At 41.6% G+C, this 23022-nt stretch overlaps 1 protein-coding gene and 1 long non-coding RNA gene across 4 annotated transcripts in view; one reads left to right on the top strand and one right to left on the bottom strand.

Moving 5' to 3' along the window:
* The window catches only part of RANBP3L (RAN binding protein 3 like), a 41984-nt gene extending 25069 nt beyond the window's left edge, over nt 1–16915 (top strand). For both annotated transcript variants that reach the window (XM_075841988.1, XM_075841994.1), the window contains exons 10-15: nt 949–1042; nt 2131–2255; nt 3799–3919; nt 11759–11901; nt 12539–12737; nt 14829–16915. In XM_075841988.1, coding sequence (XP_075698103.1) covers nt 949–1042; nt 2131–2255; nt 3799–3919; nt 11759–11901; nt 12539–12737; nt 14829–14872 — 726 coding nt within the window. In that variant the 3' untranslated portion in view covers nt 14873–16915. The remainder of the gene's footprint in view (nt 1–948; nt 1043–2130; nt 2256–3798; nt 3920–11758; nt 11902–12538; nt 12738–14828) is intronic.
* LOC142663407 (uncharacterized) overlaps nt 1–23022 on the bottom strand; it is a 112088-nt gene that overhangs the window by 72162 nt on the left and 16904 nt on the right. For both annotated transcript variants that reach the window (XR_012851093.1, XR_012851094.1), the window contains exon 2: nt 7516–7637. This is a non-coding gene — a long non-coding RNA (uncharacterized LOC142663407). The remainder of the gene's footprint in view (nt 1–7515; nt 7638–23022) is intronic.

Raw genomic sequence — 23022 nt, 5'->3', positions numbered from 1 at the left:
CTGGTGTGAGCTGTGAACTGATTGTTCCAGAGATTTTTAGTACAGCAAAAAAACAAAAGAATTCTCAGTTAGAAATGACCTATTGATTTCTATGGGAAAATGTAGTGGGCATGCTTTGTGACATGTGCAGAGGTCACTGTGCAAGGCGGTAGAGAAGGGAGGAGAAACTGAGCTCTCCCCATCGCCTATTGTTAATGGTGTGATCCTGTGTTATCTGCCTTCAAATTTATAATAGAGGGGTTACCTTTAAACCTTACCCACTGATGATAATGAGAGCTGCTGATGCTGACCCCAGTGTACACAGCACAAGCTCAAAATATTTCAGGATTATTTTTTGTTTATAGATATTGACTTGGAAAATGAAAAAAATATATATATTTTTTTTATTAACATAAAAAGTTTATTTAAACAATAGGTATTTTTATGACGATAGGTTGCCGAAAGGATATGCCACAAATGTCTGGCAGGTGGAGGTTCTACCACTGGGGGCCTCCACCTATGGGGAGAATGGGGGAACCCTGGTGGTCGATGGTCTCATCTAGGCACAGAATGACTGTAGAGGTGGCTAGTCATGTGTATGGGATTCAAGTCTATGGGAGTTGCGTAAAACACCCGAGAAAGCCCCTTTAAGACCTGACTAGTCCTCTTCTGCCAAGTTGTTAACATTTCTATTCAGCTGTATCATAGGGGTCTCATTACAGATCCCATAGAGGTTGTTACCCAGATGTATGCCTAGTTATACTAGTTGACCCGCAGCCTCTGAAGGAGCAGTAATGGCGGCCATATTGGATGTCACCATTCTTTCCCAGAGATAGATATACCAAATAAACAGCACGAATATGCAACAACTTTCCAGAGGAGACCCAAGAAGGAATCTACTGTGTACAGTATAACCAAATACACTTATTTATAGCCGAGTGTAGGATAAACTGTTCAATCTATTTTCAGAGCCCCAAGAAGCCGACGGCGTCTCAGACCAACGTATTCAAGGGGGAATTCTCATCAGCTAGAGTATCCTGTAACAGGAATTGGCCTTATCAAAGTAAGACCTAGTTTCTGCATATTCTCTATCGTACTGCAGGACAGACCATGATTCCTCAGTAATGTCCAATACCGACTAGGCATCAAAGCATGAATACTCTTTTTGTATGTTTTTGTTTTTTTAAAGGGCTTGTTCCATCAGGGCCACCTCTGTCTTTTTGCCTAATTAGGGCATATGGATGTCATAGAGTGTTCCCCACTCGGGAACCCCACTATGAGCCAGAGCAGACTCAAGCAGTCCATGTATTACATAGATGGCTATTCATTTGAATGGATGCCGTGTATTACTACCTTTTACCTGCAGAAGCCACTGCAGGGAAAAAGTGCATCATCCGCTGTTTTCTGGGGGTCTTGGGAGTGGGGTGCTCTGCTGATTACCACAGCGGCTCTCTGACTAAAGGGGTTGTCTCTGATTAGACGACCACTTTGAAAGAACACAACTTAATATTATACTCTTCCCCTAGTCTGGCTCATATTGAGATAAAAACTGAAAATCTATAAGAGAATATTCTATATCCGGAGACCAGCTCCCCTCCTTGTACAAACCTGTGTCTGTATGTAAGGCAACTGGCTGTAGAACGAGCTCTTCCCCGCTGCTGTCTGCAATAGGACACCAGGAACTCTAAGCCCCACCCCCTTGGTTAAGCCCCTTCTCTGTCTATGAACACTAGGAGACTATATATCACATTCACCCAAGACAGGGGTATTCTTACAATAGGATCCTCAGATATATCAATAAGACATGTCACAAAATCACATTAGTGGGGGTCCAGGTACTGGGACCAAGTTGCTCAGCTGTTGCCCATTAGCAGAAGTCGATAGGTACAGGTAACAATTGTACTTAGTGATTTTAACGACGAAGCGGCAAGTTGGCGACGCACAGCCAGCCATCTGTCCACTGGAAACAAGGACCTGAGCCTTCTGACTCCCAAATACTAAACCCCTCCAATGTGCGGTCTGGTTGAAACGCTATGAGATATATCATTAGGTCACCACGTATAATGGGTTCATATTCTTTAATACGAGATAGATAACTCCACTATGTTTAGTAGATGGTCATCTCAAGATGTTATGTTACTTGGTTTGTAGAACGCAGATCGCATATAAGCCTTATAGAGTCCGCCGCAGCTTACACTTCCAGACCTCAACTAAAGTATGAACTGGACCAAGTGGACATTATCACAGGAGAGGAGTCTGAGCGGAATGTGCTGCAGGTGATTCACTTTATTTTTTTCTATAGATATGTTGTTTGTTTTTTTGTTGATGCTTGCGTGACTAAGATCACACAATATCAGCACAAATGATGGCAGTTGTCAATTCTCCCAACACACAGAGTTTTATGGGTGTGTCAACTTTAAAACAACATTTCACAGAATTAATCTACATATATTACATTACTTATCCTGTACTGATCCTGAGTTACATCCTTTATTATACTCCAGAGCTGCACTCACTATACTGCTGGTGGAGTCACTGTGTACATACATTATATTACTTACCCTGTACTGATTCTGAGTTAGGGCATGTATTATACTCCAGAGCTGTGCTCACTATGGTGGAGTGGCTGTGTACATACATTACATTACTTATCCTGTATTATACTCAAGAGCTGAACTTATTATTCTGCTGGTGGTGTTACTGTGTACATACATTACATTACTTATACTAATCCTTTTATAGCCTGTATTATACTCCAGAGCTGTACATACATTACATTATGTATCCTGTACTGATCATGAGTTACATCATGTTTTATACTCCAGAGCTACACTCACTATTCTGCAGGCTACAGGCAATTTCTCTTAAATAGAGGTAGTGTAAAAAGTTTACTTTCTATCCGCAAGAGCGTCTGTCAAACATGCATTACTTTATCAGAGTAGTATTTCTGCAATTTTTTTTAAATTGAAACCCATATCTGCAGAGTCATTAAATTAGTATCCCGGTTTTAGATAATTAATGTTATTTTCTGCATAATGAAAAATTTTCAATATACTTTTTTAATCAATTGTTCACAGTTTTCAAGATCTCTGCTTCCTTCATTCATTAGGAACCTTCATTGTTTACTTTCAGAAGAAGTAAAATTGTAAAAACTATACTGTAACTAGCCATGCCCCTGTGTGTACATCACATTACCAGGACACATTTTATTATCCACTGGAAGGAAACAATGACAGGAAGCTGAGATCTTGAAAATTGTGAGAAACTGATACCGGAAGTATAAGTCAAAATTGTATACATTTTTAATTATACAAAAACTAACACTTATTTGCGGTTTAGAAAAACCCTATTAGGGAAATTTGAGTTTGTAAAGGGGGGTCCTCTGTACAGGATCCTTATCTCTTGGCCAGAGTGGAGTACGGTTACATAAAGCATCTCTCGCTCTGGAGGACCTGTCCTGTCCTGTAATACACAGACGACTCATTGATTTCAATGGGCACTGTGTAATACTTAACATCTCCTGTGGTGGCGTTGCAGGGAAACTGAACACTTACTGCCAGGTTTCCTCACAGTTTATAGGTGATCGCTGAGGGTCCCAGCTGGGGAAGACTTTGTGATCATCTTATTGTCAAAGGACTAACCAGTAGGAATAGTCCAAAGTGTAGAACCTCTTTAAAGAAGCTTAGAAGATTACTCATTAGAACAGAAAATTGCTCTTTCTAGTTATTCGGTAACTTTCGAGTAGTGATGCTAATATGACTCAAGCGTTTATGGAAATATCCAAATGTTTGCTTACATCATGATCTTTTCTTTTTTTAGGTTTATTGCAAGCTGTTTGTGTTCAACAAGGAGAATCAAGGGTGGACAGAACGAGGACGTGGATACCTAAGACTCAATGACACAGCCACCAACGGCAATGGACCATTCAGATCACGAATAGGTAGAGAAAAATATCAAAAGGCCAAAATCATCAGAGCCACATTCATAGTAGTACAAGGGGAAAGGTGATCACAAGCTGAGCACCATATTATTCTATAGATGCTGTCTACAGGATAGAGATGACTGTCGATGGTCAGTCCATACCAGGGGCGGACAAATGCACATCATGCCCAAGGAAGGGTTTTCCAGCTGCGCCTCGCCCTCCTGGACTCTGATATTGGACAATCATTCAATTGCCCCTGCCCCTTCCGTTCCCCACCAATTCCTTGTGTCTTAATTTATAATACATAAGCCCTATTTCCTTTTCTCCTTATCCCGTATCTATAGTACAGATCTCAAAGCTCCTGTCTTGGCTCCATTACTCACACTACCGCCCGGCACTAACTTTCTTGAATGAGCCGCTTCTCTCTAAAGGGAATTTTGGTTATAATGGACGCCTGTCACATAGAGAGTCTATTTCTCACCAGTGTCTAAAAAGGAAAGTGCTCATTGTACCTCTGGCGCCTACAGCATTATCAGTAACTCAAACACAGCAGCCAGGTTTATAGGCAGTGGGTAGTTTTGTTTTTTATAATATATACAAATTGTGTACCCCCACTCAATGGTGCCTTAGTCAACTGCCGACTCTGCCTACTCATGCATTACATTTCTCACACATTGGGCTATGTTCGCATTGTATTCAGTGTGTACATTTCAGCATATGCACAGGATTCACTGTGTACATTACATTACTTATCCTGTACTGATCCAGAGTGATAGCCTGTATTATACTGCAGAGCTGCACTCACTATTCTGCTGGTGGAGTCACTGTATACATACATTACTTATCCTGTACTGATCCGGAGTTACAGCCTGTATTATACTCCAGAGCTGCCCTCACTATTCTGCTGGTGGAGTCACTGTGTACATACATTACATTACTTATTGTGTACTGATCCTGGGTTATATCCTGTATTATAATCCAGGGCTGAACTCACTATTCTGCTTGTGGGGTCACTGTGTACATACATTACATTACTTATCCCGTATTGATTTGGGAAATGCTCCAGGCACATACGCCGAACGTGTCTATTGACCGTTATGGGGTTGACATATTCCAAAAGAGTCTTGTTTTCAAATCTGCAGGCTGTTATACGTCGGTATACCTTTTGTCCTTCTTGTAAATTAAAGCGCAGTCTACCGGGCACCGGTAAATTGGTTGCCTATGAGCGACATATGCATACATTGGCAAATGGTGCAGATCTGGGACTGGTTTACAATTAGCCTTTTGCACAGTGTGCAGAAAAAACAGCAGTGCGCACACTGAATTCCCCTAAACTATATAACTAATGAAGATTGTGATATGACTACAAAGTTAAATTACCAAAATTAGGCAGTAAAAACATTTAGTGTTAGGTCCTTACATATTTTAGTGACGTGCCTTAAAAAGGTGCAAAGTACCTAATTCGATACATGTGAGGTTCAATATAAATGGTGGCTTCTGCCACGTGACAGAATGTGGGACCCAATGCCACCTGTCCCATAGGCACACAGTGGGGGAAACTAAATGAATCAAGTAGCAGTCAACTTCTGTTGTGACCTGATCATCATAACAACAGGGTCCAGCTCAAAAAGTTGAGCCACTGAAATATCCAAATCACAAGATCTTTTATCACGTTGGTCCTACAAATGGCCACTTCCGAAGCCTCCATGATGATCTTGCTGCTTCTTTAAATACTGTGTCGGCTTTTTCCTCCCAGTGACTTGCTGTACCAGACATATCGACTCAGAATGGTGGGGAAGTTTGGGCACTAAGAAAACTCCTGCTAGGTAGCAGCAAAAGGTGGCGGAGCCAAGGGAGAGGTAAAAGGCATTTTGTATTTTGGACACATGGGGAAATTGACATTTAGGAGACAAAGCGAGGTCTGTGTACGCCCAACATTTAATTCTATAGAATTCCACTGTGGATGACAGAGAGTTCAGGATTGCACAATGATGAGGGTGGGGTTTATAAATACATACACCCTTGGCACATGGCTTATCATGTAAAGAATGAGGAATACTCCTTATTTCATCATCCATGATGTTAATCTTACAGATCACGGGTCTATGAATCTAAACATTGGTTTAGCTCAGACCTTCATAACCTGTGAGGCAGGTCCCACTGGTGAGCTACAGTTCTTGATGAGATCCGGCATGCCCCCTAAATGTTCCAGATTAAGTAAAAAAGTCGTACTGTCCCAGGTCATAAGGCTTCAGACCCAGCAGAAGCCACAGATGGTTTTATCAGGACTTGTCCTGGGGAATTAGGGATAGCACTACATTTGGCACTGTAATGGGGGCCCCATGGGGCATAAGAAATTTACTGCAACACACCATCCACACCAAATCTACATGTCCCACATTTGCATGAATTTCGACCACTGGTGAGGTCCAGGAATCAATATTGTTTGGCTCGTGAGGCCATGAAATATTTTTTTTTAGAAGAATTAAAAAGTCTGTTGGTTGTCACTGGAATCAGTCAACACTGTCGACAGACACTCCCCTGACTACTTAGCTGGATTCCTGGAATGCACTCAACTGCACATTATCTTATGATTAGGAAATGTTCAATGATGAAATATAACTTGTGTAACAAAAATAAGTGCATCCAAAGGTCATTTACAACATAGGTACCTGATAAACACAAGTGTGCTTATATGTCCATGTATACAGTATAGTCAGTACGTAGGTGCATGTGCCAAAAATTGCCGAAGTCAATCTGTCCCTTACTTTCTGAATTGTCAGTGTGACTTCAAATGCTGCCAGCGTTGAGTCTTTTAAACCTCACATTACCATTCTAGGTCAGGAGGATTCAGTGTTTGCTCACGTATCCCCCCCCCCCTTCCCTTCCCTGAGCAAGAAACGGTGAGACCCTTGGGCCTGTTTCCATTTCTTTGTTTATTAACTGTGCCATGTCTATAGAGAGAGTGAGCCTTATGTTACCCCTCGTAGAAGTACACCCATGCCTACGGGGTAGAAAAATTGAGTTAAACCCCTTCACAAGCCCCTTTGCAGCTGCAGGGATTAATTTTATGGTTCCAGGGCCGATCTCATATAGGATGGTGCCCTGTGTCAAGCCATCACATCGAGTACAGTAATACAGTTTGCAAATAATCATATTATAAGACCATACAGTATGGTGCCTAAATGCTAGTGCCATGCATTGACTTCCATACAATTGCCTAAATAACAGTGCCACCCCCACTGCAAAATAATATCTGTAAAGTGCCTAACCAGCAGTGCCACACAATGTCACCATACAGTGCTCAAATAATATCCACATACAGTGACCACATAACAGCTCCATACATAATGTAATTGAATAACAATGCTATACAATGTCTTTAAGTTATATTGGTATACATTTGTGGTGGTCCTAAGTCTCGGGGGGTGCCAGGCCATCTTTGGCAGCCCCTTCACAAGTGGCGGCTGATGCCCCCAGGTCGCACACCCCTAAGGGTCTGTAATGTACATATGCCCCTTTCAATTACATTTCCATCCAGAGAATAAAATATTTTGCTGCACAGAAATTTAGATGAAAATGTAATAAAAAAGTAACATAATATTTCGAATTACCTTTCTTCACTCCAGCAGACATCAGGGTCATCAGAGTTTCTTGACCTTGGGCCAATAACTTGCCGTTCTTTCTCCTACTACTTTCTTATCTACTGCGAATTCCAATGTCTTACTCCTCCAACCTACATGAATCAGGAGAGAATTAATTGGCTCAAAAGGGGAATTTCTAAAACAAAAAAATCCTATTTTATGTCATTATTTTTTCCATTACTCCCAGTAGTACTACCAGCCAATTCAGATATCAACATCTGGATACTGGATAAAATGTAACGTGCGGACTCCCTTTTTGTTCTGATTGGAATGTAAGGTGTGTGGCTTTTATGTCTTTACTATTATTGTTGAAAACAGAGCCTTACCCTTAAGGGTGCCCGTGCACATAGCGCCATGTGTCTTTACACCTCTTGCACGCGACTGAGATCGGGCCCTGAAAAACAGTCCGAGTGTCGGTACAGGTGAACGGGACTCGTGGCATCATAGACCTTTTATGACGCTAGGAGTCCCTGCCTCCTTACGGAACTGCTGTTCCGTACTGAACAAAATGATACAGTACGTAACAGCACTTATGCCGGGAAATATAGCCGACACACGGACCGTTTTTCACGGCCCGACCTTGGTCGTGTGCAAGAGGTGTTATTGTACCTTGCGACCAAAATGCATGTGGATTTAGTGCAAATTGCGGCGGTTTAGTATAGGTGAAGAACAGGGTTTCTTGCCCGTATTGCCCACCTCTCTCAACCCACACGCACCAATTTTAGACATTCCGCGCGATACGTACATGTTTTGCATGGGCCTCAGGTTTTCCTTATTAACCTCTTCCCTCTGCAGCCATTTTTTGAATTTCTCACTTTTGTGTTTTGTCCTCCCCAAATTCCAAAAACCATAACTTTTTATTTTTTCATCGATATAGCCGTATGAGGGTTTATTTTTTGCTGGAAGAGTTGTAGATTTTCACGGAACCATTTATTGTACCATATAATGTACTGGGAAACCTGAAAATATTTCTTTGTGGGGTGAAAAAGGAAAAAAAAAAGCGATTCCTCCATTTTTTGGGGGGTTTTGTTTTTACGACGTTCACCGTGCGGTAAAAACGACGTTACCTTATTATGCGGGTCAATATGGTTACGGCGATACCAAATTTATATACGGTAGTTTTCTTTATGTTTTATTTACTACATTTACAAAGAAAAAACTGATTGTTAAAAATAAAATGTGTTTTGTGTTGCCATATTCTGAGAGCCATGACTTGGCTTGTTGATGAGGGCTTATTTTTGTGGGGCGAGCTGTAGTTTTTATTGGTACAATTTTAGGCTACATGACCGTTTTTGATCACTTTTTTTTCCATTTTTTTGTGGGAGATGAAGTGACAAAAAAACAGAAATTCTGGCTTTTTTTTTTTTTTTACGGCATCCGCCGTGTAGGTTAAACAATGTTATATTGTAATAGTTCTGACTTTAACAGACGCAGGAATATCCGTTACTTAATTTATTTAATTTTTACATTTCGCTTGGGGGAAAATGGGATAAGGGTTTCTTTTTGAACGTTTAATATTTTTTTTTTTTTATATATTAAAAAAACTTTATTTAACTGTATTTAACATTTTTTTTTACTAATACTCGTAGGGGACTTGTACCAGCGATCCAACACAGGGGGGCACCCGTTTCGAAAGGTTTAGATGCCCGATCGCTTTTGACCTCGGCATCTAATGGGTTAAACAAGTCGGATCTCACTCGAGTGGGATCCCGCTCGTTACACTGAAGTGTCAGATGTTACACACAACCGACACGCTTGTTCTATGAAGCGGGCTCAGCCTGCGAGCCAGCTCCATACGCCCCCACTCGACCTACGCCGTATATATGCAGCGGATAACGGGAAGGGTTTATGCATTAATATCAGGCAGAATGTAGTTTACGCCAAACATAAAATAATTATCCCCAGCCACCAATTTTTGCCTGTTCTATCTTTTACGCCCTTACTAAAAAATTCTAGACTTGGATGCTTATCCCCCATGTCCAGAGGCTGCGCCCTAAGCTAAGGGAGGAAGAAACATGTAAAGCTAAAATAGGGTCTTTGTTTTTGACGCTATAGCAATGTCATACGTTACACAATGTACAAATACAGTATATGCCATTGCTATGTGCATTTTGGGGTAGATTAAGACGCAAAAAAATAAAAGAATGCAGAATTCCAAAAAATAATTTTTTTCTCTGGGCATAAAGGTACAAAACAAAAGGATTAATATATCTCAATAAGGGCTAGTTCACACAGCGGATTTTGCATGGCGGGTCCCACCGCAAAACCTGCCACAAAACTATTCTTACACCCCACCGACATCAATGTCAGGTTGGTGCAGAATCTGCCCGAAGATCGAGCAGGACGCTGCTTTTTCCTGCTAGCTGAAATAATCAGCTAGCAGGAAAAAGTAGCATCCGACTCCCATTGATATGAATGGGAGGCTGAGCTTTGCGACGGATTCCGCCACAGAATTCTGCCGTGTGAACATACCCTAACAGTCAGAGCTTTGTTTTTCTCAAAGAGCTCCTCTGTATGGACATATACTGTATGTAAAAGACCATATTTCTGGCTGCCTGTAGCCACCACTAGGGGGAGCTTACTGCATACTGTGTTATTATTGAATTCAATATATAAAAATATATAGTAAGCTCCTACGCTTCCTTAAAGGGGTTGTCCGTTTTGGAAGGAGGGTCCCTTGACAAAAAGCAGACAACAAAGTGCCCCCCCCTGCTGAGACCCCCAGCAATCAGCTATAATCTGTGGGAAAATTTTTAAATTTCCCTGCAGCGCCACCACAGGGGGAATAAAGTATTACGCTGGACTCATTAAAACTAAAGTTATGTCTATTTAATACATGAATGTGCCAGAAAGATGCTCTTTGTGGCCGATCTCCACTCTAGCTAATAGATGAGAACACTAAACAAGGGATCATTGCTAACGTCAAAGTGGTAGCAGCTCTTTATTAGCGGCTATCTGCTCTGACTCATCGAGGTGGTCCAGAGCACGGGACTCCTCTCTATGATATCCATATACCGTAATAGGGTATTTGGAAATTAGTTCTTCAATGGGACAACACCTTAAAATAATGGTTTGCAGTGAACTCGGCAAAATAACAAATCATTACTTACGTCATTTCCTCCAGTAATGAGTTCTGGTCAATATAGCTAGGGCACAAAGAAACCTCATGACTTAATTCTGTAATTGTGTATATATTCTTACTATTCAGGTCCATTTTTATAGGGCTTCTTTAGGCTGTAATCCCACAATCAATCCCGGAATTTAGGACCAAGGAGTGGGGGAAGGGAAGTGACAACAGTTTGACGCACATTTGTGTTTCAGAGCAGCGGTTGTGTCTTTTTTGAGCCCCCTCTCACAGACAATACTTGGGGAGAACCCTTCTGGTTCAGAATCACACCGTATGACTATAATACTTAGGTGGACATACCCTTTTAGTAGGACCCATTATAATGTACATATAAAGCCCCCAAATATAAGAACACAAAACTTAAAATGGAATTTATTAAAAAAAAGGCAAAACTTACATTTATAGAAACATATATAAAAAGTTTTTATTTTTGCTCAGCAATCTTTCCGTATGTTACAGTCGTGAAATCCCCAAAGCCGTTTGTAAGGAGTGAAGGAGAGGTGTGTGATGGCTGATCATTTGATTGGATTGATCTGATTATTTAATATGGCCTTTTCCCCCATTAACATGGCTATTCAGCTCAATCTAATTTGCATGGTAGCTTGAATGGAGGTCCGGAATTAGGATAGTTCATGAGGCAATTAAGGCGCCGCTTATCTAGGAGGAAACAGTAACAAAAAAAATCCAAATAGTCTGGTCGCTCCGACGTTAACCGTCCAGTGAAGGTCTTTAGTCCAGATTTCCAGCAATGTTAATAAAGCATATGGCCATATGTGGATTTTGCTTGCATGGCCAAAAATCTGGTGTGTATGGGGGCAGACAGTTTCGGGGAAGCAAGGGTCAGATGTGTTGAATTTTAAACAGTCCAATCTTTTGTTTCCTCTGGAGTGAAGTGGCACGTGGGTTTCTGGCAGGTGCTTATCCCTCTCCCCTATCCATCCAACTGTTATTTTATGGGTATGGTCAGCTTAATGAATGATGAATGTGGCTTCTGGTATAATTTATAGATCTCATTCATATTACACATTCTTACTCGTCTTTATGTGTATAAACTGAGCATATCCTTTTGTGGTGTTTTTGGTTTAGTGATGAGAAACCATGGGAATCTGAAACTGATCCTGAATAGTAAAATCTACGATGAAATGAAACTGGAGAGGGCGAACAGAAAATGTGTGCGCATTACCGCCACGGACCTAATGGACGATAGTGTCAAGATATTTCTTGTGCAGGTAAGCCATCCGTTTTGCCGTAACTATAAAAATTCCTGTTCTACTGTCTTGGGAAAGCTCTTGACGTCACTGTCCATATATGGACAGTGACGTTAGAGAATTTGTAATGTGAGGAATCCCTGTCCAGAGCATCTGCAACTCTCTGGTTGGGGATTCTGCTCCTAGAGGGAGCCCCTGACGTCACTGTCCATATATGGACAGTGATGTCAGGGGCTTTGAACTACGGAAGCATCGGAATTGCTCTGGCCGGGGACTCTGGGACTGGAGGAGCCCCTGATGTCACTGTCTATATATGGACAGTAATGCCAGGGGCTTCTCCGGAGTTTAACGTATACCGGTCACTGATACCATACATTGGCATCCGTTGCATATAGGCTCCCATGTAAAAAAAAACATGTAAAAAAACTTTTGTCTTGTGGGATCCCTCAGGATGGAAGAGCATAGTATACTATGTTATCCCAAAAAAAAAAAAGTATACCAACCTGTACCAGCCCAATGGAGTCCTATGGAGACATTTAGCATAGGGCAAAAACGTGATGCGAACAGGCCTTAAAATGTAGAAGGATTCATAACTAATAAGTCAAAATGATACTGCATAAAGCCATGCATTTCACATACACCACTTTGTCTTTTTCAGGCTAGCGTAAAGGATGCCGGTCGGCTCTATGCCGCAATTCATCACCGACTGATTGCGCTAAGAAGCCAAAGGGACCAGGACCAAGAGCAGAGCAACTTGAACTCAGAAGCCGAGACAGACTCACATTTACAGCTGCTGAACAGTGACAGTGAAGATGAGGAAGATGATGAAATGCTGCTGTATCCCAGCAAGCTCTCTGGTATGTATTTAAAAAAAGCAAACACTATAGTAGAGAATCACTGATCTGTAGACACTGTTCGCACTGCCGTTTGGGGTTCTGGTATACCCTCCAATGGCATTTTTATCACGGTAAATATAAAGGTAGGAATAGCGTCATATGTAACACAACTCTTGTCATCAAAATGAGGGGAACCCCCAACACTAACTACACAATACACTCGCTACACCATATAATCTTTCTACGATACATTATTTACATGATAGACTCTCTACATCAGGTGTGTTTTTCGGTACAAGGACCACATTGTTAGACCTTTCACCCAATGTATACTACAAATGTAGAGCGGATTGCTCTCTGCCCGATACACTTTATATACAATACTCTCTATAATACTCTTTACGTGCTACACCCTCTATTCATTACACTTTCAATAGAATTTGTCTTTATGATACACTCCTTTCACGATTTACTCTCTATACAATACACCCTGTATAATACTCCCTATATCATACACTCTCCACAAGATACACTCCCTATATGATACTCTCCACAAGATACACTCCCTACAATATATACTCCCTATATGATACACTCTCCACAAGATACACTCCCTACAAGATATACTCCCTATATGATACACTCCCTACAAGATACACTATCCACAAGATACACTCCCTATATGATACACTCTCTACAAGATACACTCTCTACAAGATACACTTTCTACAAGATATACTCCCTATATAATACACTCCCTACAAGATATGCTCCCTATATAATACACTCTCTACAAGATACACTTCCTATATGATATACTCTCTATATAATACACTCTCTACAAGATACATTCCCTATAAGATAAATTCTCTATAAGATACACTGCCTATGATACACTCCCTACAACATACACTCCCTATATGATACACTTTCCATGAGATACACTCCCTATGATACACTCTCTACAAGATACACTCCCTATGATACACTTTCTACAAGATATACTCGCTATATAATACACTCTCTACAAGATACACTCTCTATATGGTACACTCCCTACAAGATACACTCCCTATAGGATACACTCTCTACAAGATATACTCCCTATATAATACACTCTCTACAAGATACGTTCCCTATAAGATCAATTCTCTATAAGATACACTGCCTATGATACACTCTCTACAAGATACACTCCCTATATGATACACTCTCTACAAGATATACTCCCTATATAATACATTCTGTTCAAGATACATTCCCTATATGATACTCTCTACAAGATACACTGCCTATGATACACTCTTTACGTGATACACTCTATACACTTTCTACAAGATACACTCCATATATGATACACTCTCTACAACATAAACTCCCTGTAATACACTCTCTACAAGATACATTCCCTATATAATACACTCTCTACAAGACACACTCCCTATATAATACACTCTCTACAAGACACGCTCCCTATATAATACATTCTCTACAAGACACACTCCCTATATAATACACTCTCTAGAAGACACGCTCCCTATATAATACATTCTCTACAAGACACACTCCCTATATAATACACTCTCTACAAGACACACTCCCTATGATACACTTTGTATACACTTTTGGATGTTACACTCATACAATACACTCTCTATACATTACAGTCTGCATTATGCATTCTCTATAAGATATACTCTATATAAATACATTATGCATGATTATTTCTATATGATACACTCTTTACATGATATTCTCTCTGTATGATACGCTCTCTACCAAATAAACTCTCTATACTTTACTCTCTACATGATATTCTCTGTACAAAACACTCTCTACAAGATACATTCTCTATATAATACATTCTCTACATGATACGCTCTCTATGATACTCGCTCTACCAAATACACTCTCCATACATTACTCTCTACATGATACTCTCTATACAATACACTCTCTACAAGATACATTCTCTACATGATACACTCTCTATACAACATACTTTCTATATGAAACACTCCCTACACAATATACTCTCTATACATTACACTCAGTGATGTTCATATAGAACTTGTTTATATGATATACCCTGTAACAAATTAACTCTTTTAGACCATCACCAGTGGATCCGGCGACGGCCTGTCCTGTACTCCTGACAATCAGCCTTCATTCCAAGATTTTCTCAGCCTTGCATCTTCGCGCTTTAAGAACACAACCCAGTAGTGTCATGGACTAAGAGAAAGAACTGTACGAATAAACCGCTTACAGCAATATCTGAATGTGGACAAGTGACATAGTCCAGGGTCATGCATCACAGTCCATGTTCCATATCTAGAATCCACCATTCTATTCACAAGAGACAAGACGGCTAAGTTATTGGGATAACCCAAATACCTCAAGAACTATGACTCTGAATGCACCTTACTATTTGTTAAGCAGATCCTAAGATAAGCATTCCCATTATCAACGGATTTACACCCAAGATCCAAGTTTCCTTCCAATTTCTATTGTGCAGATGGCGCTATTGTGATCATGCGTCAATTTCGGGAATTCAACGTATTTTCAAGCATGGATACAAAAATTGTACGAATAGATTTAGGAAGGATTAAGCATCATATTGATGGATCGTGTTTACTTTTTATAAGCGTTTATTTGGTTATTTTGTAATGTTAAAATATTACAATACACTTGGTACCATTTATGTCTAAGGGCAATGAAAGAGCAGCTCTACCCTGGAGCCACTTTGCTAGCAATTCTCTAATACAGAGGGGTACACAGTCCACTGACAGTCCCTCTCATCCCCTACCATAAACTTCATACATAAAAAATAAAATATGGTGAAATTCAATAAATTTGGCTTTAGATAATCCAAAAAGTCTGATAATCCACCACTTCTTACTAGCAGAGAACTGAAATATTTCGGGGAACTTTACAAGATCAAAAAGCAGAAGACTAAGCAGAAATGAATTTTTTTTTGTGCTGTATTCCATAAGGCTCTCTTCCCTTATAAACTGAGTTTTATATATGGCTGTTTTATAATCCAGCACCTATCAGGTCCCACTGATGCTGGATTAAAGGAATTTTACTGTACCTACCAATATAGGATCAGTCCATCTTTCTCTCCTTGGCAGCCACGTACATGTACATGACTCCTGACCTTCCTCCTTATGTGAGTGCAGATCCCAGTAGTCATCCGTGGCTCCTCTTCTGCTACTAAGCAACTTCCTACTTGGGCCATTGCTTAGCAAATAGCCTGGCTGACGGTATTAATTTGAGGGTCTGAAAAATCTCCTTCAAAGGACTGTCTTTTAAATACTCTTTTGGGAAATTCAGAGTAAATTGAGAGGGGTCCCTTGTTTGGTACCATCCTCAGTTAGCCGATATACAAAGAGGGTTACTCTCCGGAGGAGCCGACACATCTGTGTATTAGACAGACAGACTATTGATTTTAATGGGCATCATGCAATGCTTGTATTCTCCTGTGGTGGCGCTGCAGGGGAATAAAACACTTCTTGCCGCGTTCCTACACAGATTACAGCTGATCACCGGGACATCCTTTGATCAGTTTATTATCAGGGGACCCTTTTAACCAAATGGGATTGTCAAAAGTGGACATCCACTTTAATAAGTAATTACTTATTACTGCGGGATAGACAGCCATTCCTGGAATGGTATTAGAGAATTGCTCCCTAATTTGATGTGTTTCCAAGGTGGAGTTGGCCTTTAAAGGTTTTGAGGGCTAATTTTATGGCAAATTGTAAACTATACATAAATGTATATCTAATCTTATGTGTATATAAAATTGTCCAATACGTAAATATATATATATTTCTATTTTATTGAAGGCTGTTATTGTAATATAATTATAAAAGATTGATAATTTAACAGGGTTGTGCTTGACATGGTAATATAACAGATATTCTGTTTACATGTAAACTGAACTCCTTATTCTTTTTATTATTTCACGGATGTAGATTCCTTTATTTTATTTGGGAATATTTGCGCAGATGTGTCAGTAAGGATAACCACTCTCATTTTCCAGGGATACATTGTACTCTAGTTTTTGTGATCTCAGTTTTCTATATGTAATATTTTTGTTACATTATCATAACAGGGAAGACCCGCAATGTTCCAAAACGTAGGCGTGGGGCGGATAGGTTTACTTTATTCCAACAATAAAGTCAATTAAAATACAGTTACATTTTTGTGTAATGGTGTGTAAGTTATCAGGAGCATGGCTAGTGTTGCTACTGCATTAACCCCTTTGCCACTACAGTTATTTTTTGTGTTTTCATTCTTCGTTTGTCCCTCCCCGCATCCCAAAAGCCATAAAAAAAAATTTCCTTCAAAATAGCTGTATGAAGGTTTGTTTTTTTGTGACACAAGCTGTAGCTTTTAACTGGACCTATTATTATACCATATAATGTACCTGGAAATTGAAAAACAAAATTCTTTGTGGGGTGAAATGGGTAAAAAATAGTGATTAGTCCATTTTTTTTTGGGCTTTGTTTTTACTGCGTTCACCATGCAGTAAAAACTACATGTTACCTTTATTCTGCGGGTCAATACTGTCACGGTTTGTGGTTTTGTGGACCCACTAGGCCGTACCGCCGTAGCGGGGAGGCAGCTGGCCAAACAACAGGGAACCCCAGCAATACAAAGTCCCGCACGAGGGTACCTGGATAGTCCAGACAGTGGCCACAGCTTTGGCACTGATGGACATTGGTGCAGCAGGTAACGCCAGACGTGGCGGGTGACAGCAGGGTGCCGCAGGTTGCGCCAGACGTGGCAGATGACACAGGACGTGGCGGATGACACAGATGCCGCAGGTTGCGCCAGACGTGGCGAATCCCTCTGGACGTGGCAGATGACACAGGACGTGGCGGATGACACAGATGCAGTAGACACGACTCCAACTAGTAGGCACAGGAACAAGAACACAGCACGGGATACAGGAACAGGTAACAGGGCACGGGAAACCACTGGAACGGGAAACACTAAGGGACCATTTGCAAGACAGACTTAGGAATTACTAACAACACTAAGGCAAAGATCAGAAGGGCTGGGACCCTCTTATAGACCAGGAAGTCATGTGGTTGATGATGATGATTGTCTTACAGGTGCGCGCGCTGGCCATTTAAGAGCGGGCACGAGTGTGCGCGTGCACCCTACGGGACACAGCAGACCGGAGCGGAAGAATCCATGGCTGTGGGCATCGGGAGGTGAGTAAACCCGACGGCCCTTGGCCGTGGACACTACAAATACGATTACAGCGATACCAACTTTATACAGGTTTTACTAGTTTGACAAGGAAAAAACAAATTGTTCAAAACAAAATTTTGTTTTCTTCTGAGCGTCAACTTTTTTTATTTTATTTTAATAATTCGGACTTTTTATGGATGCGACAATATCAATTATGTTTATTAATTTTTTTTTACATTACTTTATGGGAAAATATTTTTTTTAACTTATATGAAAAATACTTTGTTCAACTTTTTTTAAAGTTTTGTTTTAATTACTCCCCCAGGGGACTTTAACAAGTGATTGTTTGCAGAATATACTGCAGTACTGATGTATTGCAGTATATAATGTTTTTTACAGGCTCCTAATAAGCCCTTCCTCTGGAGCAGAAGGATGGCACATCTGGGGGTCTTTTTTAGTCCCCCCCAGATGCAAGGGGAAGAACGGGCTGACGGAGGGGGCTGCCCTGGCTTAGATGCTGTGGTTGCTATTGAACGCGGTATCAAAATGTTTAAAAGGCTTGGATGAGTTCTCCCCGATCCCGGCCGTTGCATTGAGGTGTCGCCTGTAACACACAGCAGACACCCACTGGGAAATGGAGCAGGCTCAGCCCGTGAGCCCGCCCCATACTCACACTTCCCGGCTATGACGTAACTGTACGTCAAATGTCCGGAATGGAGTTAAAGAATATTACTTTTTTAATTAAATTTAGAGCTACAGCACATACAGAAGAATCCAGCACTGATCAGACAGAGGCAGAATATGTCTTCTCTGATGGTAAACATTCACTTTCTTCATCCATCCGGCCCAGTCCACCATGAAGACTACTTGTCTCTACAGAGTTTGCTGTCCACTAAGAGTTAGTGAAACACCCCAAAAACAATATTGCCACGAAACAAAATTCTTTAAATTATAGTCACACCTCTAAACACGACTAAGCACACTCGATCACGCCCAGTATAACAATGCGCCTGTTGTTTACCGTGTGCAGGAGTCGGAACCACAACACTCACAGCCGCAGTACCCTACCTTATGTACTCCACCTCCCATCATCTAGTGCTGTGTATGTCCTCCGTGGTCCAGGGATCACGTATATACTGAGGCAAATGGGCCTAAATGAGGGGGTGATTGCAGTATTGTAAATGAGCATCTGCAGTCTTATGTCCTGAGTTCAGTGTTTGCATAAGGCCCTGTTCACATTACGTTATAGGCTTCTGACGGATATATACGTCGGGAGGACTCCCGATGTGTAGCTCCGACGAAAGGCAGAAACGTATCTTACTGTATAGATATACACCATGTTCCAAATTATTATGCAAATGTTATTTTTCGCTGATTTTCCTAAATAGTCGATGCAAATGACAGTCAGTATAATCTTCAAGCCATCAACCGTTGGAGAATAATGCGAATTTTATTGAACAAATCTCCTAATGACAGATTTTTTTTTAGAAGTAAAAAACTCAAAATGCTTCACATTATTATGCACAACAGAGATCAAAACATTTTAAAGGTTGTAAAGAGAACTAAAATGGTCATTTGTTGAATTTGCAGCATCAGGAGGTCATATTTACAGAAATCAAAAGCTCTTTCAATCAAAAAAGACTTAACAGGCCAAGTTCCATGTTAACATAGGACCCCTTCCTTGATATCACCTTCACAATTCTGGCATCCATTGAATTTGTGAGTATTTGGACAGTTTCTGCTTGAATATCTTAGCAGGATGTCAGAATAGCCTCCCAGAGCTTCTGTTTTGATGTGAACTGCCTCCCACCCTCATAGATATTTTCCTTGAGGATGCTCCAAAGGTTCTCAATAGGGTTGAGGTCAGAGGAACATGGGGGCCACACCATGAGTTTCTCTCCTTTTTTTGCAAAATAACATTTTATTGAAGTTTTACAGAGAGGAAAAATGCAAATGACAATACGCATATGCGCCACAGTACATAAAATAAACAAGTAATTGTTAGAATTCACAATAAGAAGGCTCGCATGTACATTACGTTATATCAAGATGAAACAAAACATATAATTCAAACAGAACCATATGGAAGTATGAGCATACTGGCGTAAGTTCACGCCACTTTCACCAATGTCAAGGGGGAGGGGGTAGAGAGGGTAGAAAGGGAGGGGATAGAAAAGAAGGGAAAATAAACGTGCAAGGAGGGAGGCCTCCAAGAACATCAGGTCTAGAGTGAAGGTTTAGGAACTAGTCCCCTGCTAGAATAACAATCATCCTAGTCTGTACCCCATAGGTGTTGAAAGGAGCCATTTTTGCAAAATTCAAACCAGGGTGCCCAGATCTTCCGGTACTTGGCATGAGAGTGATACTCAAGATGCGAGAGCTCCTCCATTCTCGCCAGTTGGGCGCCTTTCCTAAGCCAATGACTTATTGGTGGAATAGTCTCGGTCTTCCAATAGAACGGGATTAGGGATTTGGCCGCTGCGAAGAGATGTAACCATAGCTCCCTGGGGGCCCCCCCCGGGGAATGTTGGCCACAGATTTAGGAACACTACACAAGGAGAAATGGCAATAGAGGACTGAGTTATAGTGTAAAGGATCTGCCAGGCACAACTTCTGTGTATACTCCCATAGGTAATCAGTCTGCACCTGCTTCTATGTCTCTGAGACTGACTCCATCTTCCACCACTCAGGATGGCAGGCTTAGGAGTGGGAGAGCCTATCGCAGCCTGGCAAGACTGAGCTAGCTCCCACCCTCTGTCTATTTATACCTGCCTTTCCTGTTCCTCCTTTGCTTGTGATTCTTCTCGTGTGGTTTCCTGGCCCAGTTACAGCTTCTAACTATTTGATCCTGCTCCATACTGACCCTGGCTTACTGACTACTCTCCTGCTCTGCGTTTGGTACCTCGTGCACTCCTGGTTTGACTCGGCTCGTTCACCACTCTTGTTGCTCACGGTGTTGCCGTGGGCAACTGCCCCTTTCCCTTTGCTTTGTGTTCCCTTGTCTGTTTGTCTCGTGCACTTACTGAGCGTAGGGACCGCCGCCCAGTTGTACCCCGTCGCCTAGGGCGGGTCGTTGCAAGTAGGCAGGGACAGAGTGGCGGGTAGATTAGGGCTCACTTGTCCGTTTCCCTACCCCCGTCATTACATATAGTGTTGAGGACAGTTTCTATCTCGGCCCAGAAGGGAGAGATTTTCTCACACTCCCACAACAAATGTAAATATGTTCCCGGGTCTTTATGACACCTCCAACAAATTGGGGAGATTTCGTTACACATTTTATGCAATACCCAGGGGGTCTTGCACCACCTAGAGGTCAGTTTGTATGAGGACCCCTGCAGTTTAATGCATCTCGAGGTCCCAAGGGAGTTCCGAAAAACTGCCCTGGTATCCTCTTCAGAAAAGGTAGTCTTAATTTCCAGCTCCCAAGTTTTAAGAAAGGAAGGCTGTACGGATGAATTCATCTTAATGAGATTATTATAATATAGGGTAATAAGCTTCTTAGGTGTTTGCCGAAGGAGGAGGGTTGTTTCCAAACAGGATAGCGGGCGGTCTATCGGTCCCTGCCTAAACGCTCCCAGGTAACACCTTTTGAGATGCATGTAAGTGAGAAAATTGACAGACAAAAAACCCTGTTGAGACCGCAATTCAGTGAGAGTAGGGACAGCCTCGTTAATCAATATGGAATCGTATGTGCTGCAGGATGCCCTCCCAGGCAGTGAAGAACAATCTCGAAACCTCTCATTCTGCGACTGCACAATGTCACGGACCGTCATCAAGGGAGACGGAATTTGGTGCAGAGATTTCATCCCCTCACCTTTCATCCATGTCTGATAAGAAGCAGAGGTAAGGGAGTTGCGAGACAAAAACAAAGCTGCGTTGGGCTTGTCAAGCCACAAAAGGGAGGTAAGGGACAGATCTATGGTTGCCTCCTCCACGGGAACCCCAAGTCTAGTAGATGTATTATCAAACCACTCAGTTGTCCTGGCTAATTGTACGGCGTGGTAGTAGGATTCAATATCTGGAAGCCCTATCCCGCCTGAGCGCTTAGGTCGGATAAGAGTGTGAAAAGCTATTCTGGGTTTAGTATTATTCCAAATGTATTTATAAAATTGTCGTCTAATGGCAACCCCTATCTGCTATTGCAGATCGGCGCTGCAATGTAGATTACAGTAACGTTTTTATTTTTAAAAAACGAGCATTTTTGGCCAAGTTATGACCATTTTTGTATTTATGCAAATGAGGCTTGCAAAAGTCCAAGTGGGCGTGTATTATGTGCGTACATCGGGGCGTGTTTACTACTTTTACTAGCTGGGCGCTCTGATGAGAAGTATCATCCACTTCTCTTCAGAACGCCCAGCTTCTGGCAGTGCAGACACAGCGTGTTCTCGAGAGATCACGCTGTGACGTCACTCACAGGTCCTGCATCATGTCGGACGAGCGAGGACTCATCGGCACCAGAGGCTACAGTTGATTCTGCAGCAGCATCAGCGTTTGCAGGTAAGTAGCTACATCGACTTACCTGCAAACGCTGATGCTGCTGCAGAATCAACTGTAGCCTCTGGTGCCGATGTGGCCGACACGATGCAGGACCTGGGGCAGGAAGTGAGTGACGTCACAGCGTGATCTCTCGAGAACACGCTGTGTGTCTGTGCACTGCCAGAAGCTGGGCGTTCTGAAGAGAAGTGGATGATACTTCTCGTCAGAACGCCCAGCTAGTAAAAGTAGTAAAAACGCCCCGATGTACGCACATAATACACGCCCACTTGGACTTTTACTTTAAACACGCCCACTTGGACTTTTGCAAGCCTCATTTGCATAAATACAAAAATGGTCATAACTTTGCCAAAAATGCTTGTTTTTTAAAAATAAAAACGTTACTGTAATCTACATTGCAGCGCCTATCTCTGCAATAGCAGATAGGGGTTGCAAAATCTGGTGACAGAGCCTCTTTAACATCCACATTCAAAAGTGATATAGGGCGATAACTACCGCATAGTGAAGGGTCTTTACCCTCTTTTGGTAATACCGAAATATGTGCTTCAAGCGCTGAAGGAGAGAAATGTTGAGAGGCGTTAAGAGAATTACATACTCTGAGGAAGAATGG

Source organism: Rhinoderma darwinii, chromosome 1 (assembly GCF_050947455.1).
Source record: "Rhinoderma darwinii isolate aRhiDar2 chromosome 1, aRhiDar2.hap1, whole genome shotgun sequence".
Classification (NCBI taxonomy): Eukaryota; Metazoa; Chordata; class Amphibia; order Anura; family Rhinodermatidae; genus Rhinoderma; species Rhinoderma darwinii.
Note: the sequence above shows the minus strand (reverse complement) of the source record. Positions and strands in the feature narration are given on the sequence as shown.